Source organism: Cervus elaphus, chromosome 25 (assembly GCF_910594005.1).
Source record: "Cervus elaphus chromosome 25, mCerEla1.1, whole genome shotgun sequence".
Taxonomy (NCBI): Eukaryota; Metazoa; Chordata; class Mammalia; order Artiodactyla; family Cervidae; genus Cervus; species Cervus elaphus.
Window position 1 is genome coordinate 26,243,084 of NC_057839.1, and position 24,568 is coordinate 26,267,651.

The 24,568-nt window shown below is 37.3% G+C and overlaps 1 protein-coding gene across 3 annotated transcripts in view; it reads right to left on the minus strand.

Moving 5' to 3' along the window:
• The window catches only part of DDX4 (DEAD-box helicase 4), an 80,404-nt gene extending 57,213 nt beyond the window's left edge, over nt 1-23,191 (minus strand). The window contains exons 1-3 of one of the 3 annotated variants that reach the window (XM_043887412.1): nt 23,019-23,191; nt 21,899-21,975; nt 12,604-12,664 (exon numbers count right to left, since the gene is read on the minus strand). In XM_043887412.1, the coding sequence (XP_043743347.1) occupies nt 12,604-12,664; nt 21,899-21,970 (133 nt within the window). In that variant the 5' untranslated portion in view covers nt 21,971-21,975; nt 23,019-23,191. Of the gene's footprint in view, nt 1-12,603; nt 12,665-21,898; nt 22,050-23,018 lie in introns of all 3 variants that reach the window. The other 2 variants (XM_043887413.1, XM_043887414.1) reach the window with 2 other exon arrangements.
• Nucleotides 23,192-24,568: the final 1,377 nt, after the last annotated feature.

Consider the following 24,568-nt stretch of genomic DNA (forward strand, 5'->3'; position numbering starts at 1 on the left):
ATTAATGAGGTAAACATCCATCTCAACTATTAAGAACATTAGAAAAACAGCAAAATAAATCACAGAAAAGTAAAGGAGAAAAAAGGTGGTAAAAACAGGCCTCCCTGGTGACTCAGTGGTAAAGAATCCACCAATGCAGGAGACACAGGTTCAATCTATAGTTCAGGAAGATCCCACATGCGGTGGACAACTAAGCCTGTGTGCCACAACTACTGAACCAGCGTTCTAGAGTCCATGAGTTGCAACTACTGAAGCCCATGCACATAGAGCCCATGGTCCACAACAAGAGAAACCAGTGGAATGAGAAGCCCATGCACTGCAACTAGAGAGTAGCCCCCAGTCACCACAAGTGAAGGCCTGTGCAGAGCAATTATGACCCAGTACAGCCGTAAATAAATACAAGTAAATAAATCTTTAAAGAAAAAATGTTAACAACAAAAAATAATGAAATAGGAAACAAAAATATAATAGTGGCTCAATAAAGCCAAAACCTAGTTCTTTAAGAAACCAATGACCCACTCCAGGACAAAGGACTGAAAGTGAGGAGATGGAAAAAGGTATTTCATGCAAATGAAAATGACAATAAAGTGGGGGATGCAACACTCATATAAAAAAACAGACTCCCAAACTAAAGCCATAAAAAGGCCAAAGAAAGACACTATATAATGATAAAAGAATCAATACAAGAAGAGGATATTACCCTCAATGACACATACACACTCAATATAGGAGCATCTAAATGTATATAAATATTTATATATTTTTATACTAAAAATTATATTAAAATATTTAAATACTTATATATAAATATAAAAACATATAGGTATATAAAAATATCATATTCTTTGCAGAGAAACATGGAGAACTCTATACAGTCAGCAAAAACAAGAACGAGAGCTGACTGTGGCTCAGATCATAAACTCCTTATTGCCAAATTCAGACTGAAACTGAAGAAAGCAGGGAAGATCACTAGATCCTTCAGGTATGACCTAAATCAAATCCCTTACGATTATACAGTGGAAGTGAGAAACAGATTCAAGAGATTAGATCTGATAGAGTGCCTGAAGAACTATGGATGGAGGTTTGTGACATAGTACAGAGGGCAGTGATCAAGACCATCCCCAAAAAAGAAATGCAAAAAGGCAAAATGGTTGTTTTAGGAGGCCTTACAAATAGCTGAGAAAAGAAGTGAAGTGGAAGGAAAAGGAGAAAAGGAAAGATATACCATGTGAATGCAGAGTTCCAAAGAACAGCAAGGAGAGATAAGAAAACCTTCCTCAGTGATCAGTGCAAAGAAATAAGAACAAAACAACAGAATGGGAAAGACTAGAGATCTCTTCAAGAAAATGAGTGATACTGAGGGAACATTTCATGCAAAGATGGGCACAATTAAGGACAGAAATGGTATGGACCTAACAGAAGAAGAAGATGTTAAGAAGAGGTGGCAAATACACAGAACTATACAAAAAAGATCTTCATGACCCAGATAACCATGATGGTGTGATCACTCACCTAGAGGCAGACATCCTGGAATGTGAAGTCAAATGGGCCTTAGGGAGCATCACTACAAACAAAGCTAGTGGAGGAGATGGAATTCCAATTGAGCTATTTGAAATCCTAAAAGATGATGCTGTGGAAGTGCTGCACTCAACATGCCAGCAAATTTGGAAGACTCAGCCAGTGGCCACAGGACTGGAAGAGGTCAGTTTTCATTCCAATCCCAAAGAAAGGCAATGCCAAAGAATGTTCAAACTACCCCACAATTGCACTCATCTCACATGCTAGCAAAGTAACCTTCAAAATTCTCCAAGCCATGCTTCAACAGTACATGAACCGTGAACTTACAGATGTTCAAGCTGGATTTAGAAAAGGCAGAGGAACCAAAGATCAAATTGCCAATATTCATTGGATCATTGAAAAATCATGTATTCCAGAAAAACATCTACTTCTGCTTTATTGACTACACCAAAGCCGTTGACTGTGTAGATCTCAACAAACTATGGAAAATTCTTAATGAGATGGGAATACCAAACCACCTGACCTATCTCCTGAAACATCTGTATGCAGGTCAGGAAGCAACAGTTAGAACTGGACATGGAACAAAAGACTGGTTCCAAATAGGAAAAGGAGTACGTCAAGGCTGTATACTGTCACCCTGCTTATTGAACTTATATGCAGAGTACATCATGCGAAATGCTGGGCTGGAGGAATCACAAGCTAGAATCAAGATTTCCAGGAGAAATATCAATAATCTCAGATACGCAGATGACATCACACTTATGGCAGGAGGCAAAGAAGAACTAAAGAGCCTCTTGATGAGAGTCAAAGAGGAGAGTGAAAAAGTGGTCTTAAAATTCAACATTCAGAAAATGAAGATCATTGCATCCAGTCCCATCACTTCATGGCAAATAGATGGGGAAATAATGGAAACACTAAGAGACTTTATTTTGGGGGGCTCCAAAATCATGGCAGATGGTGACTGCAGCCATGAAATTAAAAGATGCTTACTCCTTGGAAGAAAAGCCATGACCAGCCTCGACAGCATATTAAAAAGCAGAGACATTACTTTGCTAACAAAAGTCCATCTAGTCAAAGCTATGGTTTTTCCAGCAGTCATGTACGGATGTGAGAGTTGGGCTATAAAGAAAGCTGTGTGCCGAAGAAGTAACGCTTTTGAGCTATGGTGTTGGAGAAGACTCTTGAGAGTCCCTTGGACTGCAAGGAGATCCAACCAGTTAATCCTAATGGAAATCATTCCTGAATATTCACTGAAGGACTGATGCTGAAGCGGAAACTCAATACTTTGGCCACCTGATGTGAAGAACTAACATTTGAAAAGATCCTGATGCTGGGAAAGATTGAAGACGGGAGGAGAAGGGGACGACAGAGGATGAGATGGTTGGATGGCATCACCGATCAAGGGACATGAGTTTGGGTAAGCTCTGGAGTTGGTGATAGACAGGGAAGTCTGGGGTGCTGCAGTCCATGGGGTCGCAAAGAGTCAGACATGCCTCAGCAACTGAACTGAACTGAAATATAGAAAACAAATACTAACAGACCTAAAGGGAGAAATGGATGGGAATACAATAACAGAGGAGACTTTAAGAGCTCACTGAAATCAGTGGACAAATCTTCCAGACAGAAAATCAATAAGGCAACAGAGACCCTAAATGACGTATTAGAACAGTTAGACTTAATTGATATTTTCAGGACGAATATTCAGTTCAGTTGCTCAGACTCTTTGTGAACCCGTGGACTGCAGCACACCAGGCTTCCCCATCCATCACCAATTCCCGGAGCTTACGCAAATGCATGTTTATCAAGTCGGTGATGTCATCCAACCATCTTATCCTCTGTCATCCCCTTCTTCTCTGACCTTCAATCTTTCCCAGCATCAGGGTTTTTTCAAAAAAGTCAGTTCTTCGCGTCAGGTGGCCAAAGTATTGGAGCTTCCACTTCAGCATCAGTCCTTCCAATTAATATTCAGGACTGATTTCCTTTAGGATGGACTGGTTGGATCTCCTTGCAGTCCAAGGGACTCTCAAGAGTTCTCCAACACCACAGTTTAAAAGCATTAATTCTTCAGTGCTAAGCTTTCTTTATGGTCCAACTCTCACATCCATACATGACTACTGGAAAAACCATAGCTTTGACTAGACGGACCTTTGCTGGCCAAGTAATGTCTCTGCTTTTTAATATGCTGTTTAGGTTGACCATAGCTTTTCTTCCAAGGAGCAAGCATCTTTTAATTTCTTGGCTTCAGTCACCATCAGCAGTGAGTTTGGAGCCCCCCAAACTAACGTCTCTCACTGTTTCCATTATTTTCCCATCTATTTCCCATGAAGTGATGGGACCAGATGCCATGATCTTAGTTTTCTGAATGTTGAGCTTTAAGCCCACTTTTTCACCCTCCTCTTTCACTTTCATCAAGAGGCTCTTTAGTTCTTCGCTTTCTGCCATAAGGGTGGTATCATCTGCATATCTGAGGTTATTGATATTTCTCCCAGCAATCTTGATTCCAGCTTGTGCTTCATCCAGCCTGGCATTTCACATGATGTACTCTGCATATAAGTTAAATAAGCAGGGTGACAATATACAGCCTTGACGTATTCCTTTCCTGATTTGGAACCAGTCACATTACATCCCAAAAAAACCTATACTACACATTCTTTTCAATTACACGTAAATCATTCTCTAGGTTAGACTCATACTAGGATACAAAACAAGCCTCAACAAATTTTAGAGGACAGAAATTATTTTAAGTATCTTCTCCGACTACAATGGCATGAAGTTAGAAATCAATCACAGAGAAACAAGGGAAAAAGTGATTATACAGAGACTAAACAACATGCTACTTAAAAAAAAAAAATGGATCAATGAGATCAAAGAGGAAATTTTAAAAATACCTTGAGACAAATGACAATGAAAGTATAACCATACACAAAATCTATGTGATGCAGCAAAAGCAGTCCTTTGAGGGAAGTTTATAGTGATACAGGCCTTCCTCAAAAAACAAGAAAAACTCTCAAACAAGTAACCTAACCTATTACCTAAAGAATTAGAAACAGAAGAACAAACAAAAACTAGAGTCAGAAGGAAGAGGGATTTAATAAAGATCAAAGAGGAAATAAATTAAAATAGAGATTAAAAAATAGAAAAAAAAAGCAAAAATACCAAAACATGGTTTTTCGAAATGACAAACAAAATCCACAATCTTGGCCAGGCTAACCAAGAAAAAGAGAGAGAGGACAGAAATAAAACAAGAAATGAAAGGGGATAAATACCAACCAATACTGCAGAAATACAAAAACCCATAAGAGAATACTATGGACAATTATATGCCAATAAATTAAACAACCCAGAAGAAATGTACAAGTTTTTAGAAACATGCAGCCTACCAAAACTGAAGCAAGAAGAAATAGGTAATCTGAACAGACTGATCTCTAGAAGTAAAATAGAAACTGTAATTTAAAAACTCCCTGCAATAAAAAGGAATGCATTTGAGCCAATTCTAATGAGGTGGATGAACCTAGAGCCCATCATACAGAGTGAAGTAAGTCAGACAGAGAAAAACAAATATTTTATATTAATGCATATATATGGAATCTATAAAGATGGCACTGATGAAATTATGTGCAGGGCAGCAATGGAGACACAGACACAGAGAACAGATTTATGGACGTGGATATGGTGAGGAAGGAGAGGGTGGGATGTATGGAGAGAGTAACATGGAAACTTATATCACCATTCTGTAAAATAGACAGTCAACAGGAATTTGCTGTATGACTCAGGGAACTCAAACTGGGGCTCTGTAACAACCCAGAGGGATGGGACTGGGTGGAAGCTGGGAGGGAGGCTCACGAGGGAGGGGACATATGTATACCTATGGCTGATTCATGTTGATGTTGGGCAGAAATGAACACAATTCTATAAAGTAATTAACCTTCAATTAAAAAATAAATTTAAAATTTAAAAAAATATAGGGACCAAGATATTACTAAAAGAAAAAAAGAAAGAAAAGTTCCCTACAAACACATGTCCAGAACTGGATGGCTTAAATGGAAAATTCTACCAAACACACAAAGAAAAACATGAACCAATCCTTCTCAAACTGTTCCTTAAGACTGAGAAGGAACACGGCCAAAGTGATTCTATGACATCACCATCACCCTGATACCAGGCAAAGACATTAACCAAAAAAGAAAATTACAGGCCAGTACCTCTGGTGAATATAGATGCAAAAATTCTCAAGAAATATTAGCAAATCAAATCCGACAACACATAAAAAGTCATACACCATGATCAAGCTGGATTCATCACAGGGTCAAAAGAATGGTTCAACATATACACCATACTGACAAAAGACAAAAACCACATGATCATCTCAACAGATGCAGGAAAAACATTTGATAAAATTCAACACCCATTCATGATAAAAATTCTTACCAAAGTGGGTATGGAAGGAACATACCTAAGCCTAATAAAAGCTATTTATGACAAACCACAGCCAACGTAGTACTCAAAACCAAAAAGCTGAAAGCCTTCCTACTAAAATCTGCAACAATATGCCCACTCTCACCATTTCCATTCAACATAGTATTGGAAGTGCTAGCCACAGCAATGAGATAAGAAAAATAAAAGACGTCCAAACTGGAAAGGAAGAGGTAATACTGTCATTATATGCAGATGGCATGATAATATATACAGAAAACCCTAAAAACTCCACACAAAAACTACTAGAACTGATAAAATCAGCAAGGTAGCAGGATACAAGATTACCATACAGAAATGTGTTGCATTTTTTAACACTTACAATGAAATATCAGAAAGGGAAAATTAATGAAAACCCTTTTTAAAATCACATTAAAAACTCCTAAAAGAGAAGAAAGGCAAAACATTCTCTCAAATAAATCTTACCCAATGTTCTCCTAGGTTACTCTCCCAAGGCAATAGAGATAAAAACAAAAATAAGCAAATGGAACCTAATCAAACTTATAGGCTTTTGCACAGCAAAGGAAACAAACAAACAAAAAAAAAATTAAAAGACACACTACAAAATGAGAGAAAGTATCTGCCAATGATAGGACCGACAATGGATTAATCTGAAAAATGTACAAACAGTTCATACAAACAGCTCAATAACAAAAAACACAAACAGCCCAATTACAAAATGGGCTGAACACCTAAACCAACATTTCTACAAAGTAGACATACAGATAGCCAACAGGCACATGAAAAGATGCTCAACACCGCTAACTATCAGAGAAATGCAAATCAAAACTACAATGAGGCATAACCTCATATCAGTCAGAATGGCTATCACTAAAAGGTCCTGAAAATAAACCACTATGTTGGCTGTGGGTTTGTCATAAAATAATAAACCCTGAAGAAAGTGTGGAGAAAAAGGAACCTTCCTGCACTGTTGGTGGGAATGTAAACTGGTGCAGCCACTATGGAAAACCTCCATACATTATGGAGGTTCCTTAAAAAAGTAAGTTACCATATGATCCAGCAATCTCACTCCTAGGCATATATCTGGAGAAAACTCTAATTTGGAAAGATACATACATCCCCATGCACCCCAATGTTAATAACAGCACTATTTATAATAATCAAGACATGGAAGAAATCTAAATGCCCATCAACAGAGGAAAGGATAAAGAATACACACACACACACACACAATGGAATACTGCTCAGTCATTTAAAAAAAGACAAATAATGCCATCTGAAGCAACATGGACAAAGCCAGAGAATAACATGCTAAGTGAAGCACGTCAGAAAAATGAAGACAAACATCATATAATATCACTTACATCTGAAATCTAAAAAAAGACATAGAACAAAGTTCTGATTCGCCAAAACTGACTCAAGAAAATAAAAACAAACAAAACTGTCCTACAGAAAGTGAACCAATACTCAAATCTCTGTATCATACCTATTTAAATGTAGTTTCACAGGTGAGTTCTACCAAACTCTCAAAGAACAAATCATTCCATTATACAATTCTACCAGAAAACAGAAAGAGGAATTATTCCCCAAATTCATTCCACAAGGCCATAGTAATTATGATATGACAAGACAGAAGAAAATTATAAACCTCTTTCACTCATGAGTGGATATAAAATCTCAAAAATACATATTAGCAAATCAATCCCAATAGTAAACTGAATAGGTAGAAAAGTACGACCAAGTTGAGTTTATTCCAGTATGCAAGGGTGTTTAACATCAGAACATCTAAAAAGGTAATTAATGAACAACATTAACAGATTAAAAAACTAATTATCTCCACAGATTGAAGTACATAATATAGTTCAATACCATTCATGACCTAAAACATATATTTAGCAAACAACGGACAATAAGAGATGTTCATGGCAGCTTTGCTTGTAACAACAACAAAGGAAGCAACTCAAATGTGCATTAAAAAAAGAATTCAAATATGTGGTACAGTCACACAAGAGTTTTACATATATTGTGTTCTGTACTGTATTACAAAGTATTAAATATATGGTATATTCACACAACAGAGTATAATTATAAATTAACTACAACAATTGGCAATACAGATAAACCTGGTAGTCTGGTATTTTGTGTGGCAAAAACCACCACAATATTGTAAAGTAATTAGATTCTAATTAAAATAAATTAATTAAAAAAAAAAAGAATCTGCCTTCCAATGGAAGGGACACAGGTTCAATCCCTGGTTGGGGAACTAAGATCCCACATGCCTCAGGGCAACTAAGCTACTGAGCCTACATGCCTCAACTAGAGAGAAGCTCACACGCTGCAACAGAGCAGACTCAGACAAATAAGTAAATATGTATTTTTTTTAAAAGAAAGAAATCTAAAATACCAGAGTCAACAGACTTAAACAAAACAGAGTTTAACAAAAGCAGTTAAACCTGGGAGTCAAGATTTCAGATTATTTTCTCTTTTCACCACTACATTAAGTTTTTAAATTTTGTTGGTTTTTTGCAGTAAGAGTATTTAGATAGTAACTTAGGATCGCATTCATTGCTCTGATATGTACTTCTGTAATAAGAAAATCTGTTCTCATGAAAAAAAACAATTAAAAAAGAGATACCAAAGTACTTGTTATTCAGAAGGTAAACAGGCAAGCTATATTTTTCATTATTGATTTTACTTCATTAGTCTGAACACTCAAAATCTAATGCCAAGAAAAGTCCACATTTTTAGCTGGTGGCCATTTCAATCTAGCTTATTGATGACTTCACTACAAAGTAATGTTACACCTTAATATACTATAGATTCAAACTTTCATTCCTTTATGACAGTTATCTCTGACACCTCACAGAAGATGGTTTCTTTTGATTACACAATGATCTATGCATATAGATATGTTAAGTATAGAATACTTTCACCCAATTTTCTTCTTTGAATACTTCAAGTATATACACATACACATGGTTATTAGCCTTTTGCTGGGGTTTCAGCAGGCAAAAATTGCATAAACTTTTGAGAATCAGGATATTCTATATTAAACTGCTGCATTTAAAAGTTTACAAAAGATAAGTGTATCTTGACAATAACAAAAGCATTTCTTCTAAACTTGACTTCCTTCTATCAAGAGGATTACTCTGAACTTTAGGTGAACATGGGAATTAAATTTGCTTTAACCTGATGAACTCTCTCAACCCCTCTTCACATTTTATAAACTACCTCTCCACAGGTATTTTAACATTAGGACAGGCTTCAGTGAGCCAGTAGCTCCCTTAACTACAAAATGTTTTACTTCATTCATAAATTTTTTTTTTTTTAATTTTTTTATTAGTTGGAGGCTAATTGCTTCACAACATTTCAGTGGGTTTTGTCATACATTGATATGAATCAGCCATAGATTTACACTCATTCATAAATTTTTGATGAGCAAAATGAAACCACCTGGTGTCACCAGGCCCTCTCTCTTGCATTAGTTCTTGTTTTAGTCACAAAGTCGTGTCCGACTCTTTTGCAACTCCATGGGCTGTGTAGCCCACCAGGCTCCTCTGGTCCATGGGATTCCCCTGGCAAGAATTCTGGAGTGGGTTGCCATTTCCTTCTCCAGAGGATTTTCCTGACTGGGGATCAAACAAACATCTCCTGCATTGGCAGGTGGATTCTGTACCACTGAGCCACCAAGAAAGCCCCTCTCCTGCATTAGAGTAAGACTTAAAAGAAGTAGTTACTCAAGGTCACAGAGACTCATAAAAAATTCATAGTAACTTAAATTCATAGAAAGTAAACAATGGTTGCCAAGAGCTGAGGAGAAGGAGGGATTGTTGAGTTATTGTTTAACGGGTATGAAATTTCAGTTTGGGAAGGTGAAAAAGTTTCAGAGGTAGACGGTGATCATGGTTGCACAGCAACATGAAGGTACTTAATATCACTGCATAGTACATTTAAAAATGGTTAATACAGTAAATTTTGTTGTTATATGTATTTAATTGAAAAAATACTACAAGTAGCATATTAGCCTGCTGTGAACTTCAACAAAATCAAAGACTACTGTCATGAGATTAATTTTCTAGCCCAGGTCCTACCACTTCCACCTATCTTCTCAACTTTATAAAAAATGTAGGCGAACAAGATGGAGACAAGTGATGGGGGAAAACAACAGCTCCCTTATCTTTATTTGTTTCTCTTATTTGCCAAGGACCTCCCTAAGTTAGTTTTCAGATCCCAAAGAAGCTCATATTATCTTTTTTTTAATTAAATATTTTACTTTTTTAATTAATTGATTTAATTGGAGATTAATTACAATATTGTGGTGGGTTTTGCCATACATTGACATGAATCAGCCACGGGTGTACACAGCTGTACCGTGTAGAGCCACAGGTGTTCCTTGTTTGGAACAAGGCTGTTCCAAACCGTCCTCCCACCTACCTCCCCATCCCATCCCTCTGGATTGTCCCAGTGCACCAGCTTTGAGTGCCCTGTTTCAAGCATCGAACTTGGACTGGTCATCTATTTCACATATGGTAATATATATGTTTCAATGCTATTCTCTAAAATCATCCCATCCTCGCCTTCTCCCAAAGAGTCCAAAAGCCTGTACTTTATATCTGTGTCTCTTTTGCCATCTCACAGAGGGTCACTGTTACCATCTTTCTAAATTCCACCATATATATGTGCTAATATACTGTTATTGGTGTTTTTCTTTCTGACTTACTTCACTACGTATAATAGGTTCATTTCATCCACCTCATTAGAACTAACTCAAAAATGTTCTTTTTTATAGCTGAGTAATATTCCATTGTGTATATGTAACACAACTTTCTTATCCATTCATCTGCGGACAGACATCTAGGTTGCTTCCATGTCCTAGCTACTGTAAACAGTGCAGCAATGAACATTGGGGTACACGTGTCTCTTTCAGATCTGGTTTCCTCAGTGTGTGTGCCCAGCAGTGGGACTGCTGGGTCATATGGCAATTCTATTTCCAGTTTTTTAAGGAATCTCCACACTGTTCGCCATAGTGGCTGTACTAGTTTGCATTCTCACCAACAGGGTAAGAGGGTTCCCTTTTTGCCACACCTTCTCCAGCATTTATTGTTTGTAGACATTCTGATAGCAGCCATTCTAACCAGCGTGAGATGGTACCTCATTGTGGTTTTGATTTGCATTTCTCTGATGATAAGTGATGTTGAGCATCTTTTCATGTGTTTGTTAGCCATCTGTATGTCTTCTTTGAAGAAGTGTCTGTTTAGTTCTTTGGCCCATTTTTTGACTGGGTCATTTATTTTTCTGGTATTGAGCTGCATGAGCTGCTTGTGTATTTTTGAGATTGTCAGTTGCTTTGTTTGCTATTATTTTCTCCCATTCTGAAAGCTGTCTTTTCAACTTGCTTATAGTTTCCTTCGTTGTGCAAAAGTTTTTAAGTTTAATTAGGTCCCATTTGGTTTTTTTGCTTTTATTTCCATTACTCTGGGAGGTGGGTCATAGAGGATCCTGTTGTGATTTATGTCAGAGAGTGTTCTGCCTATGTTTTCCTCTAGGAGTTTTATAATTTCTGGTTTTACATTTAGATCTTTAATTTGAGCTTATTTTTGTGTATGGTGTTAAAAAGTGTTCTAGTTTCATTCTTTTACAGGTGGTTGACCAATTTTCCCAGCACCACCTGTTAATGAGATTGTCTTTTCTCCGTTGCATATTTTTGCCTCCTTTGCCAAAAATAAGGTGTTCACAGGTGCATGGATTTATCTCCGGGCTTTCTATCTTGTTCCATTGATCTATATTTCTGTTTTTGTGCCAGTACCATACTGTCTTGATGACTGTAGCTTTATAGTATAGTCTGAAGTCAAGCAGGTTGATTCCTCCAGTTCCATTCTTCGTTCTCAAGATGCTTTGGCTATTCGAGGTTTTTTGTGCTTCCATACAAATTGTGGAATTATTTGTTCCAGTTCTGTGAAAAATGTTATTGGTAGCTTGATAGGGATTGCACTGAATCTATCGATTGCTTTGTGTAGTATATCATTTCCACTATCTTCCAATCCATGAACATGGTATATTTCTCCATCTATTTGTGTCATCTTTTGATTTCTTTCATCACTGTTTTAGTTTTCTAAATATAGGTCTTTTGTTTCTTGAGGTAAATTTATTCCTAAGTATTTTATTCTTTTTGACGTAATGGTGAATAGGGTTGTTTCCTTAATTCCTATATCTATTTTCTTATTGTTAGTGTACAGGAATGCCAGGGATTTATGTGTATTAATTTGATATGAGTTTGGTTTAAATAGTTGCTATCCTGACAGGTCACCATCATTGTAACCTGCTTCAACACCTGAGTCTACTCTCCTACTGCCTTATATCGGGAATCCTGACAATTCCCATAGCAGCCTGAAAGCCAAACATGCAACTTGGAGGCTGGGCAAAGGTTTTACAGCAAACCCACTAAATCGAAGGACACACTCTAACACTACACTCTCTTTTCTCTCCCTTTCTTTAATTATAAGAGGCTCCCAACCCAAAATATTCAAGCCATAACGTCTCACTAGAAAATTTAAAAAACATCCTTGACAAGGTATCTATTAGTCTGCTTCTCATCCAGTGGATGAAGCCCTTAACCTAAAAACAGTTCTGCATTTTTGCCTTAACACATACCTGATGATGAAGGCGGAGTCCTGTTAAAAGTGTCTCCATTTGCTCCAGAAGAATACCTATCCTGTAAGAAAAAAGAAAAGATTAGTTTTCTACTTTGAATAATAAAAATGAGTAATCTATCTCATAAATACTAGAAAGTTTTAACAACTGGATTTTGTCCATAACAAAACAATTAAAGAATGTAAGACTTCCTGGGTCATTGCATGTTCCTTTACTGCTACTCTAAAACACCTTCACTTTAAAATTGTATATATAGCATACTAATATATCACTTAAAACAATGGTCAGCAAACTATAGCCACAAGCCAAATTGGGTGGGCTATCAGTTTTTATAAATAAAGTTTTATTGGAAAAAAGCCTTCCTTAATTCATCTAGGTATGTAACAGGCTGTTTCCTCTCAAACAAGTTTCCAATACTAAAGGCAAAACTTTTGAACAGAGCTCTGAAATTCTTCAAAATCAAATTCAATAATTTAAGCATAAAAAGTGACCTAAAGTTTACAGATAACACTTCAATTAACTGACTGAATTAGAAAAATCACAATATTTTTGCCAAATAAGTTTCTTTAAATAAACCTAAAGCTGGAGGGAGTGCACCAAGGTAGGTATTAACATTGTCAGGTAATACTTTTGCTCCAAAATTTCTTTCACAAAAGACACTGACTTTAAAAACTACCTTTATAAAGCTCAAAAGACATTCAATTATTTTTCTAACTTACTAAATACATACGATAAAATCTTTGAAATGGCTTGGGATTTTGATAACTGCTACAGTAAAAAGTTCCAATTTATGATTACCATAGACGATAAGACAAACAAGAAAAGTAATCCAGCTTTCCCGATTTAAAGTGAAACACTGAAGACTTTTTTTCTCTTTTCTAGTATCCAAAATACTACAGGACGAATAGAGCCCCCAAAGAGGCTAGTTTTCTAAGTGTTATAACATTCAGCTTCATATAACTGATAAAAAGTAATGAAACACTCTGACACCAAACAACTGGAAAATTATTATTACTAAACAATCTTCAGAAGATGGAATTTAACATCCCACACACATTCTAAGGAAAATTTTGAAAAAAAAATTTTTTTCAATAGAATTCATCTTTCATCATAAAATCCTTAACATTTTTCATTACCTTAAAAATATAGTAACTTCATACTCCCTTCCAGCTACTCTATCATTTCTCTGCTCCATTATAAGCAAAAAAATTTATCTACATTTGCTGCCTCTGTTTTCTCACATTCCGTATTTCCTTCAAGCTACTCTTGCTAGCCTCCATCCTCACCTCTGCACTGAAAAAGCTTATAGTAAGCATATTATGTAATAAAATTACTACTTTTAAGCTTCATCCTGCCAGAGCTCTCGGCAGCATTTGAAACAACAGACTATCTACTTCCTTCTCTGGCTTAGGGAACACATCCTTCCCAGGTTTTCCTCTTGCCCCATGGCCACTCCCTCCACAGTCTCCTTTGCCAGCTCCCCAGCTAATGTACCTTTAAAATCAAAGTGCCCCACAGTTCATGGCAGAGCCCTCTAAGTCTGTTTTATTCAATCCAACTTTACCCACTCCACTCTCACAGATTTAAATCCTATGAAAATAGATAAATTTCAAATTTGTACCTACAGCTCTGATCCCTCTCCTAAGCAACAACTAATGACTAGTATCCTTACTTACATCTTTTCTTAGGCATCTGAAATTCAACACTGCAAATACAGAATTCTTGATTTTTCTCCCTCCCAAATTGGTTCCCCTTCCACATATTTCCCGTTTCAGTAATGAGCACCATCATCCATCACTTGCTTCAATATAAAAACTTAGCATCACTCTCTCTTGCGTTCCCCATATCCAGGCCATCTAGTTCTATCAACTATATGTCCACTTCTATCTTGAGGGCCCTCTCCCTCTCTTCCTTTTCTTTTCCTTCTCAGATTTCATTTTCTACAAATCTTGCCTTATCTTACTATAGTTTAGCCATACTAGAAATTTGTTGTTGCTCACTCAGTCATGTCCGACTCTTTGCGACCCATGGACTGCAACACGCCAGGCATCCCTGTCCTTTACCATCTCCCAGAGGTTGTTCAGAGTCATGTCCATTGAGTCACATGATGCCATCCAACCATCTCATCCTCTGTTATCCCCTTCTCCTCCTGCCATCAAGTCTTTCCAAGCATCAGGGTATTTTCTAATGAGTCAGCTCTTTGAATCAGGTAGTCAAAGTATTGGAGCTTCAGTAACAGTTCTTCCAATGAATATTCAGGACTGATTTCCTTTAGGATTGACAGGTTTGATCTCCTAGCTGTCCAAGGAACTCTCAAGAGTCTTCTCCAACATCTCAGTTCAAAAGGATCAATCCTTGGCACTCAGCCTTCTTTACGGTCCAACTCTCACATCATTACATGACTATTCAAAAAACCATAGCTTTGTCTAGGTGGCCCTTTGTTGACAAAGTAATGTCTCCACTTTTTAATATGCTATCTAGGTTGGTCATAGCTTTTCTTCCAAGGAGCAAGCATCTTTTAATTTCATGGCTGCAGTCACCATCTGCAGTGATTTTGGAACCCCCAAAAACTAAAGTCAGCCACTGCTTCCACTCTTTCCCCATCTATTTGCCATAAAGTGATGAGACCAGATGCCATGAACTTCATTTTTTGAATGTTGAATTTTAAGCCACCTTTTTTACTCTCCTCATTCACTTTCATCAAGAGGCTCTTTAGCTCCTCTTCGCTTTTGGCCATAGGGCTGGTACCATCTGCATAATCTGAGGTTATTGGTATCTCTCCCAGGAATTTCGATTCCAGCTTGTGCTACATTCATCCCGGCATTTCACATGATGTACTCTACATATAAGTTATATAAGCAGAGTGACAATATACAGCCTTGACGTACTCCTTTCCCAATTTGGAACCAACCCATTGTTTCATGTTCAGTTCTAACTGTTGCTTCTGGCTTTGCATACAGGTTTCTCAGGAGGCAGGTCAGGTGGTCTGGTATTCCCATCTCTTTAAGAATTTAACACAGTTTATAGCGATCCACACAGTCAAAATCTTTAGCGTAGTCAATGAAGCAGAAGTAGGTGTTTTTTTGGAATTCTCTTGCTTTTGCTATGATCCAACAGATGCTGACAATTTGATCTCTGGTTCCTCTGCCTTTTCTAAAACCAGCCTGAACATCTGGAAGTTCTCGGTTCATGTTGAAGCCTAGCTTTGAGAATTCTGAGCATTACTCTGCTAGAGCATGAGATGAGTGCAACTGTGTGGTAGTTAGAAAATTCTTTGGCATTGCCTTTCTTTGGGAATGAAATGAAAACTGACCTTTTCCAGTCCTATGGTCACTGCTGAGTTTTCCAAATTTGCTGGCATATTGAGTGCAGCACTTTCACAGCATCATCTTTTAGGATTTGAAATAGCTCCATACTAGCTATAGTAGCAGAGAAGGCAATGGAACCCACTCCAGTACTCTTGCCTGGAAAATCCCATGGACAGAGGAGCCTGGTAGGCTGCAGTCCATGGGGTCGCTAGGAGCCAGACACAACTGAGCGACTTCACTTTCACTTTTCACTTTCACATACTGGAGAAGGAAATGGCAACCCACTCCAGTATTCTTGCCTGGAGAATCCCAGGGACAGGGGAGCCTGGTGGGCTGCCGTCCATGGGGTCACACAAAGTTGGACATGACTGAAGCAACTTAGCAGCAGCAGCAGCTATAGTAGATTGAATAACGTCCACTCAATGATATCAAACCCTAATTTCTGAAAAGTATGTTATATTATTTGAAAAAAAAGTAGTTCTGGCCGATATAACTAAGAATTTTGAAATCAGGAGATTACCCCGGACTATCTGCTGCTGCTGCTGCTAAGTCACTTCAGTCGTGTCCGACTCTGTGTGATCCCATAGACGGCAGCCCACCAGGCTCCCCCATCCCTGGGATTCTCCAGACAAGAACAATGGAGTATCTAAGTGGGCCCTAAATGTCATCACAAGTGTCCTTATGAAAGGCCAAGGGTATTAACACAAACACAGAGAAGGCCCAATGAAGACAACAGAAAGAGATGCAGCCACAAGTCAAAGCTGCCTATAACCACTAGAAGTTAGAAGAAGCATGGATTCTCTCCAAGAGCCTACTGAAGGAAAACAACACTGCTGAGACCATGGTTTCTAACTTCTGGCCTCCAAAACTATGAGAGAAATTTTTCTGTTACTGTAAGCCATCTAGTTTGTGATAATTTGTTACAGCATCTATAGGAAACTAACACATTATACTTCTTCCTGTTGTCTTGATACCCTAAGTTTGTTCTCTCTTCAGATCTCTGCACATCATGTGTTACTGGGACTCTTTCAGGTCTCCAGCTCATGAGTCACAGTCTCAAGGAATATTTTCCTCTCCATATGATCTAAATCTACCCATACCAATCTTCTTCTCCCTCACAGAGAGTTTCCTGATTATTTTATTACTATTACTGTTTAATAATTTTCACTATTAGTATATGATTTTTAATGTGCTTATTCTGTCTCCTCCAGTAAAATACAACATCCATGCCAGCAAGCCCCTTATCTATCATGTCTACCACTAGCTCCAGGATCTAATAAGGCACAAAAAAACTTGTTGAATGAGTCTTAGGTCTTAACATTACCTATTTTTAGAACACTTAGCTATAAAACATTTATAACCTCTTTACTCATCCAAGTGAACCAATTTAGAAATTTTAAAACTTAACATTTCAAATATTATAAATTTCAAAATAATAATTGTGGATGGACTAATTATCTTAAGCAGTTTCCACTTTAATCACAAGAGTATATATGCCTTCTGAAATACGCCAGAAAAAAAGCAAAAAGATCAGACAGAAGAGATGAGTGTGTAGACTCATCGGTCAGTTAATAAGAAATATTACAACTAGCAAGCAAACCCAGTATCCTGTTACAGTCATCACGCTCATCCATTTCATCTCTCACCCCAACAAGTGTGCGCACAATATGCAAATCCCTAACCATTTCTGGACTACTGTAACTTCTAGATTACCAAATATTTCTCAACCTCACATTTTTTATTATTCTATCCCCACATGGTACACTCACTTCAAAAACTAGCATTAGGAAGTTCTAACTGCTGCTGCTGCTACTGCTAAGTCACTTCAGTCATGTCCGACTCTGTGTGACCCCATCCCTGGGATTCTCCTGGCAAGAACACTGAAGTAGGTTCTAAAAACTACCAGAAAAGTAACCTGTTAGTTCAAAATTATATAAGCCTGTGTTAATACTAAATCTCCAAAGAAGGATCCTTAGAAGCATTCAGAAAAGGCTTACCACATAATAAGAACCTCCTGCATAGCACAGGGAATTCTATTCAATACTTTGTAAAGACCTATATAATAGTAGAAGATAAAAAAGAATGAATATATGTATAACTGACCTATTTTGCTGTACAGCAGAAACACAACATTGTAAATCAACTATACTCCCAATTTTTTAAATTAAGAAAAGGCTGATTAGATATTATTACCAATCCAAGATTATCTCAGAGCCAATACAAATTGAACAAAAGGGAAGCCCAGTTGCTTCCTGGAACAGAAATCCAATTAGAACAACCAATCAAATGGTGCCTTTAAAAGGAAACAGGCTGAAGACCTCAGATTTCTCCTACATAAAAATGTCATGTGTTCATCCTTAGCTTCTACACATCTTATTCAATGAAGACAAGCAAACAAAGCCACTGAATGCATCATGTTCCTTCAAGTCAACAAGTCAAGTAGGTCAAATTACTAACTGCACACCTAGCACCAGGTGTTAAGTTTGTGGACAAATGCAAAAAGTTTACTACAAATTGGCCCCACACAGATATGTACTAAGAATTGTAAGGTAGAAATATTAACATAATTAATATTCAATCAGTATGACCAACATCAAGAAACAAAGTATGTTACTGAATAGCACAAAGACTCCCAAAAGGTAAATCTGGAAGCCTGACAGTTGATGATCCTCAATTTCAGACACCCTTTGCAATAACCATGCACAACATTCTACAGTGCAGTATACCATTTGAATAATACTTAGTTAAGACAAAATCTCATTGTAAGAAAAAGTAAGAATTGGACAAGTCCAAGTGGAAGAACATCTGTACCTATGAGTTAAACTGTGTATTACAACAAATCTACCAAGAACCTGGGGAAAAAAGAACCATAGAAAATTATTTGACCAAGTAATTCCATTTTTGAAAAAAATACTCCCAAAATAAACAATAAACTGTAGCTATTCATGACAATACTGCAGTGCAAAGATAACACTTTAATTTCTACCAAAAGAAAATCAATTATGTTGTAGTAGTTCTAGTCCATTAAATACTACATACCCATAGGAAATTATTTTTAGGAAGTTAGTAATATGGAATAGCTAGTGCTTTAGAGTGAAAAAGCTGAAATCAAAAATTACTATTACGTACAATCATTAGAATCCATGTAAAAATATGTTTGGGAAATATAGAAGAAAATTTACTAAAACCTGAACAGAGCATTTGTGCTAGTGAGCGAGACTGTAGGTAATGTTTCTCCTCTTCTGGTCTTACAATATTCTTACGATATTGTTTAACATAAAGAAGACTATAAAAAGATAATATGCAAAGAAGTTATTTCTAAAATAAGTCCCAAAGCAAGAAACATGATAAATTCAGATTAACATCTTAGGTATTTTATTTTTTTTGTTTTGTTTTGTTTTGAAGAAGTTCAATTTATTGATTTTTTATAATAACAACAAAAAAAACCAATGTGATTAAAAAACAAGCAGAAGACCTGAATAGATACTTTTGCCAAGAAAACACCATGCTGGCCAACAGTCACACAAAAAGATCCTCAATGCCACTAATCATCAGGTACATGCAAATCAAAACCACAGTGAGATATCACCACCTCACACCTGAAAAGCTATTATCAAAAACACAACAAATAACAAGTGTTGGCAAGGATACAGAGAAAAGGGAACCTTCACACACTTCATACACAAAGTAGACTTTTAAGTCAAAATCTGTCGTAAGAAACAGAGAAGGACATTATATAATGATAAAAAGGTTAATTCACCAAGAAGATAAAACATTTATAAACATATATGTACCAAACATCAGAGCTCCTAATGTGTGAAGCAATAATTTCTTATTGGCAAAATTAAAGGGAGAAATACATTTATAAAGATAGAAGAAAACTTCAAAACCCCCTTTCAATAATGGATAGAACAGCAAGATAGAAGATCAATAAGGAAATGGAGGCCTTGAATAACAATAGAGTCCAATTAGACCTAGCAGACATATACAGAAATGTGTTACCAAACAGTAGCTCTCAAGCGCATATGGAATATTCTCTGGGGTGGATGATAGGTAAGGCTGCCACAAACAAGTCCTAATAAACTTTAAAGACTGAAACCATACAAAGCATCTATTCTAATCATAATGGATAAAACTAAAGAAATCAATAGCAAGAAGAAAACTGGAAGCTCCACAAGTATGAGGAATTTACACAGTACATCCTTAAACAACCAATGGGTCAAAGAAATCACATGCAAAGTTAGAAAATACCTTGAGATAAATGAAAATGAAAACACAACATACGGAAACTTATGAGACTCAGCAAAAGTAATGCTAAGAGATAAATTTATAGTTGTAAATTTTTAATTAAAAAACATTAAGTCAGTAACCTAACTTTACACCTTAAAAAACTAGAAAAAGAATAACAAACTAAACCCAGAGCAAAAGCAATAATGAAGACTAGAGCAGAGATAAAATTTAGAATAGAAAAAAAAAAAGAAAAAAACAGCAAAACAAAGAGTTGGTTCACTGAAAAGATCAACAAAATGAACTTTAGTTAGACTGACTAAAAAAAAAAGACTCTAAGTAAAATCAGAATCAAGAAGGGGTATTACTAATAACTTTACAGAAATATAAAGAATTATGAGGGAGTACTATGAACTGTATGTCAAAACAGGATAAACTAGATAAAAATGGACAAATTCCTAGAAACACAATGGGCCAAAATAGAAATATGAAAAAACAGAAATATGAATAGACCTGTAATTAGTAAAGAGATTGAAATGGTAATTTTAAAAAAACACCCAACAAAGAAAAGCCCATGACAAGATGGCTTCACCGGTGGATTCTATCAAACATGAAAACAATTAACATGACTCTTCCTCAAATGATTCCAATGTAAACTGAAGAGGAGGGAACACTTCCAAACTCCAGATTCTGAGGCCAGCATTATCTTGATGCCAAAAACAGAGAAAGATTGTACAGGACAAGAAAAACTACAGACCAATATGCTTAAAGTATACAGATTCAAAAATTCTCAACAAACAAGGGGTGGGCTATGGGTGAAGTGAAGGTGAAGTCGCTCAGTCGTGTCCAACTCTTTGTGACCCCATGGACTGTAGCCCACCAGGCTCCTCCGTCCATGGGATTTTCCAGGCATGGGTACTGGAGTGGGTTGCCATTTCCTTCTCCACATCTTAGGTATTTTAATCTAAAGTTTATATGCAAACAGGCCAAATTCAAGAAAGACGAAGAATTAAATTTTATGTTTTGGGGTAAATTAAGAATTTCTATTAAGACATCACTTGAAATATAAAGTGTCAGAATTGACTAACAAACTGGAAATCCTAAAAGGAAAACAAATTGACTTTAGAAGACATTTTCAAGTAAATAAAACTTATGTAAAAGCAATCCATTAAATACACTGTCTTCCAAAGTAGACTCCGTTCACCATCTTAAAGTCAAAACTAAAATCCAAAAACCCACTCCATAATCCCCTCATGTAAATTTCAGTGTAACTCTTCAAAAGCTATTAAGGAAAAAGATCTGCAGATTTGTACATCTGAAGATCAAACTGATGTTACCATCTGAACCAACCTAATGTTTTCATCTTGAGAGCCCTGCTTGTATAAAACCAAATTTCAGAATTCAAACTGCCACCCAAAAACGATTTTTATTTTTCCATTTTCTATACAACTGTATCTTAGAGACATTCAACCACATTAACACAAGCTTGCTTTCACCCACAGTAAGTTCTAAATCACTGAGATTTGAATTAAGTTGCTAATAATATTATACCCCTTTTAAGTTTTAATTATTAAATTATGTCAGACTGTTTTCCTCTATTGGGCTTAACATGCTTCATCATTCCCTATAATACAGTTAATAACAATCACATGAAGAAGCATAGCATGCTTCTCACCACAGATGAACTTTCTCACCACAGAGATTTTCAACTCTGATAAAATCTGTAGCATTCAATAACTACAAACTTTAAATTTTATTACCTTCTCAAATACAGGAACATAGGAAGACATATGAGGGTTGATTATTTCTGCTTCCCAATCTTCATCTCCCATGGCGGCTTCCAGTTCAGTTTTTATAAAAATACAAACATGCACATTTAGGCTCAGTCAGAATCAGAGATCAGAATTGTACCTTTAAAAGCATAAATCATCATTTCACACATATACCTCCAAACTACACAATTAACTGTTGATCCTCCCCAAAAGTTTTTGCAAAAAGGGCAATTAAGTTTTGTTTCTTACCGACAGATACCGTTTATATTCATCCTTTTGGCTCAGACGGTAAAGAATCCGCCTGCAACGCGGGAAGACGTGGATTTGACCCCTGGGTTGGGAAGATCCCCTGGAGAAGGGAATGGCTACCCAACTCCAGTATTCTGGCCTGAAGAATTCCATGGACTGTACAGTCCATGGCGTCGCAAAGAGTCGGACACGACTGAGCGACTTTCAATTTTTTTATCTTTAAAAATTAGTTGAACCACTTATCTAATCACTCTAGCAATCACCATGTCCCGGTGAAGTTCAGGCTTTTCCCCAAAATCTGTTGACAGAATTTAGTTTCTCACCGAAGGGTTCCCAATGCGTCTTAGTGAATATTAAGGGGGAGGGGAAATTTTTCAAATACTACTCCAGGTTTCTCCCTTCAAGAGTGGGTACGACGTTTCGCATGGGGTTTATTTAGTTTCTTTGCGGGGGGAAGGGGGAAGTGACCAGGGAACAAGGCCTTGAAGTTTGGCAGGGAAGAAAGGGTAATTAGGTGGCCTAAATATCTCCCACAAACAACTAGTTTCGCCAAAGCGGGTGTATACACTAAGTTCTACAACCATCCGTGTTTAGAGAGTCTTTTTCTCTGAACACGGATGGTGTAGTACTATGTGGTAAAAAATGCTCCTTCGCCTTTCCTGCAGGCCTCAACCCCAGACTTCGGACACGCACAGTGCTACTGGACCCTCCGGCAGGAAGCAGAAAGACCCCAAAGGGCGGCTTCAAACCCCTGCCCACCCCAACCGTTCTTCACTTGGCCCGAAGTGCAGCTACTACTAGGAAGCCCAGAGCGTTGGGATGAAACCCGTACTGGGAAAAGAGCCGGCGGCCCACTCACCTCTCCGCTGCTTGCTCTCCCGGAGTCCTCACAGGCGCTGACGCGACTTAAACGGCTGCACGTGCAGGACGCAGAGTGCGTCTGGTGCGCTGATCCAACAACAAATGGCACCAGGCGACGAGCTCCATCAGCCAATCAGCGTCAGGCAGCCATGTCGTCCCGCCCCCATCTCCTGCCTCTCCTACCCTACGTGTTCGCGTTCGAGGCCGCAATCAGCTGACCCATTACGTTCCGGACGGAGTGGCCCGTTAGGCCTGGGGGTACAAGGCTGACCGAGGGTCACTTTCTCTGTATTTTTCTGGGGGGTCTTCAATCTGGAGAGGCTATAGAATTTTCCTATGTGAGCACTGCAAGTCAAAGCTAAAAATAGAAGAGGAATTAAACGTCCTCCTACCTACCTCTTTAAACTTTCTCTCCTTTTTTGCCTACTGCAGTCCCTGGCAGTTGGCCTCTATTTCTGAGGCGCTTGCTTCACATCCAGGGGGTTCCCAGGTACCTCGAAGTATGGCTGAGGCTGGGGGTGGTGGGGGATTTCTTTTTCTTCCCAGACCGAAGGATGAGACTGTCACGCCGACACCTAGGAGGCTGTGAAGTCAGTAACTTGTCTTACAGAGCTAGAGGTCGAATTTTTGGGAAGGAGACACCCTCTGATCCAGAAGGAAGAAGTAAATTGTGCTGGGGGAAGGTCGTTCGTTAGATTTGTGACCCACCTGTTTATATCCCTACTTACTGGCCAAACCTAAGGGTGTCCGAAGGTCATTTCGGTACTTACACTCATCAACCAGTTAGTGTTTGTTCTGTCTCACAAAAAGTCGGGGAAATCTTTCCATATTTTCCCATCCCTCCAAAAGGCATAACAACAGACCACTTGAAAAATACCATTTTTATTTTTCGCTTTATTTTCATCATTTCCCATGCTCTGAATCTTTTAATAAATCCCTGAATAGTTCAGAAATGTAAGTGCCAACACAGTCTGACACTCAGGCATAGAGGCTGAGGTACTTTATGGAACACTTTACACTTTCCAGCTCTAGAACCATCATTATTGATCTCTTTAATCAAAAATACTTATTTTCTTTGAATCCTTAAAAAATATTTAGTTAGCATTAAACTTTGCCAGACCATTATCAAGGTGAATTATCTTCAAAAGATTACATTTAACAAAAGTGAAACCAGAATATTTTTTAATTTTATTTTTTCATTTTTAATAATTTCTATTTTTAAACAAAATTTTTACATCATACTCTTGAGGCATCTTATACTTTCAATCGTATATCTGTGGGGGAGAGCTACCAACACTCTTTCTGATGCTCTGAATTTGTACACAGGGTCCTCTGACGTACTTTTACTCACTTTGAATTGAATGTTCTTTCAAAAATTTTTATGTTGTGGGAAAATATGTATTAGGTGAAAATAACAAGATATGAAATTGTGTAGATAGAATGATAACTAGATTTTTTTATTTTAGGAATGGAAAGCTTGGAAATATTTTCTAAAATGAGCATATTTTTAAAAAACATTTGGCAAACATTCTCTATTAACTCTAGGAG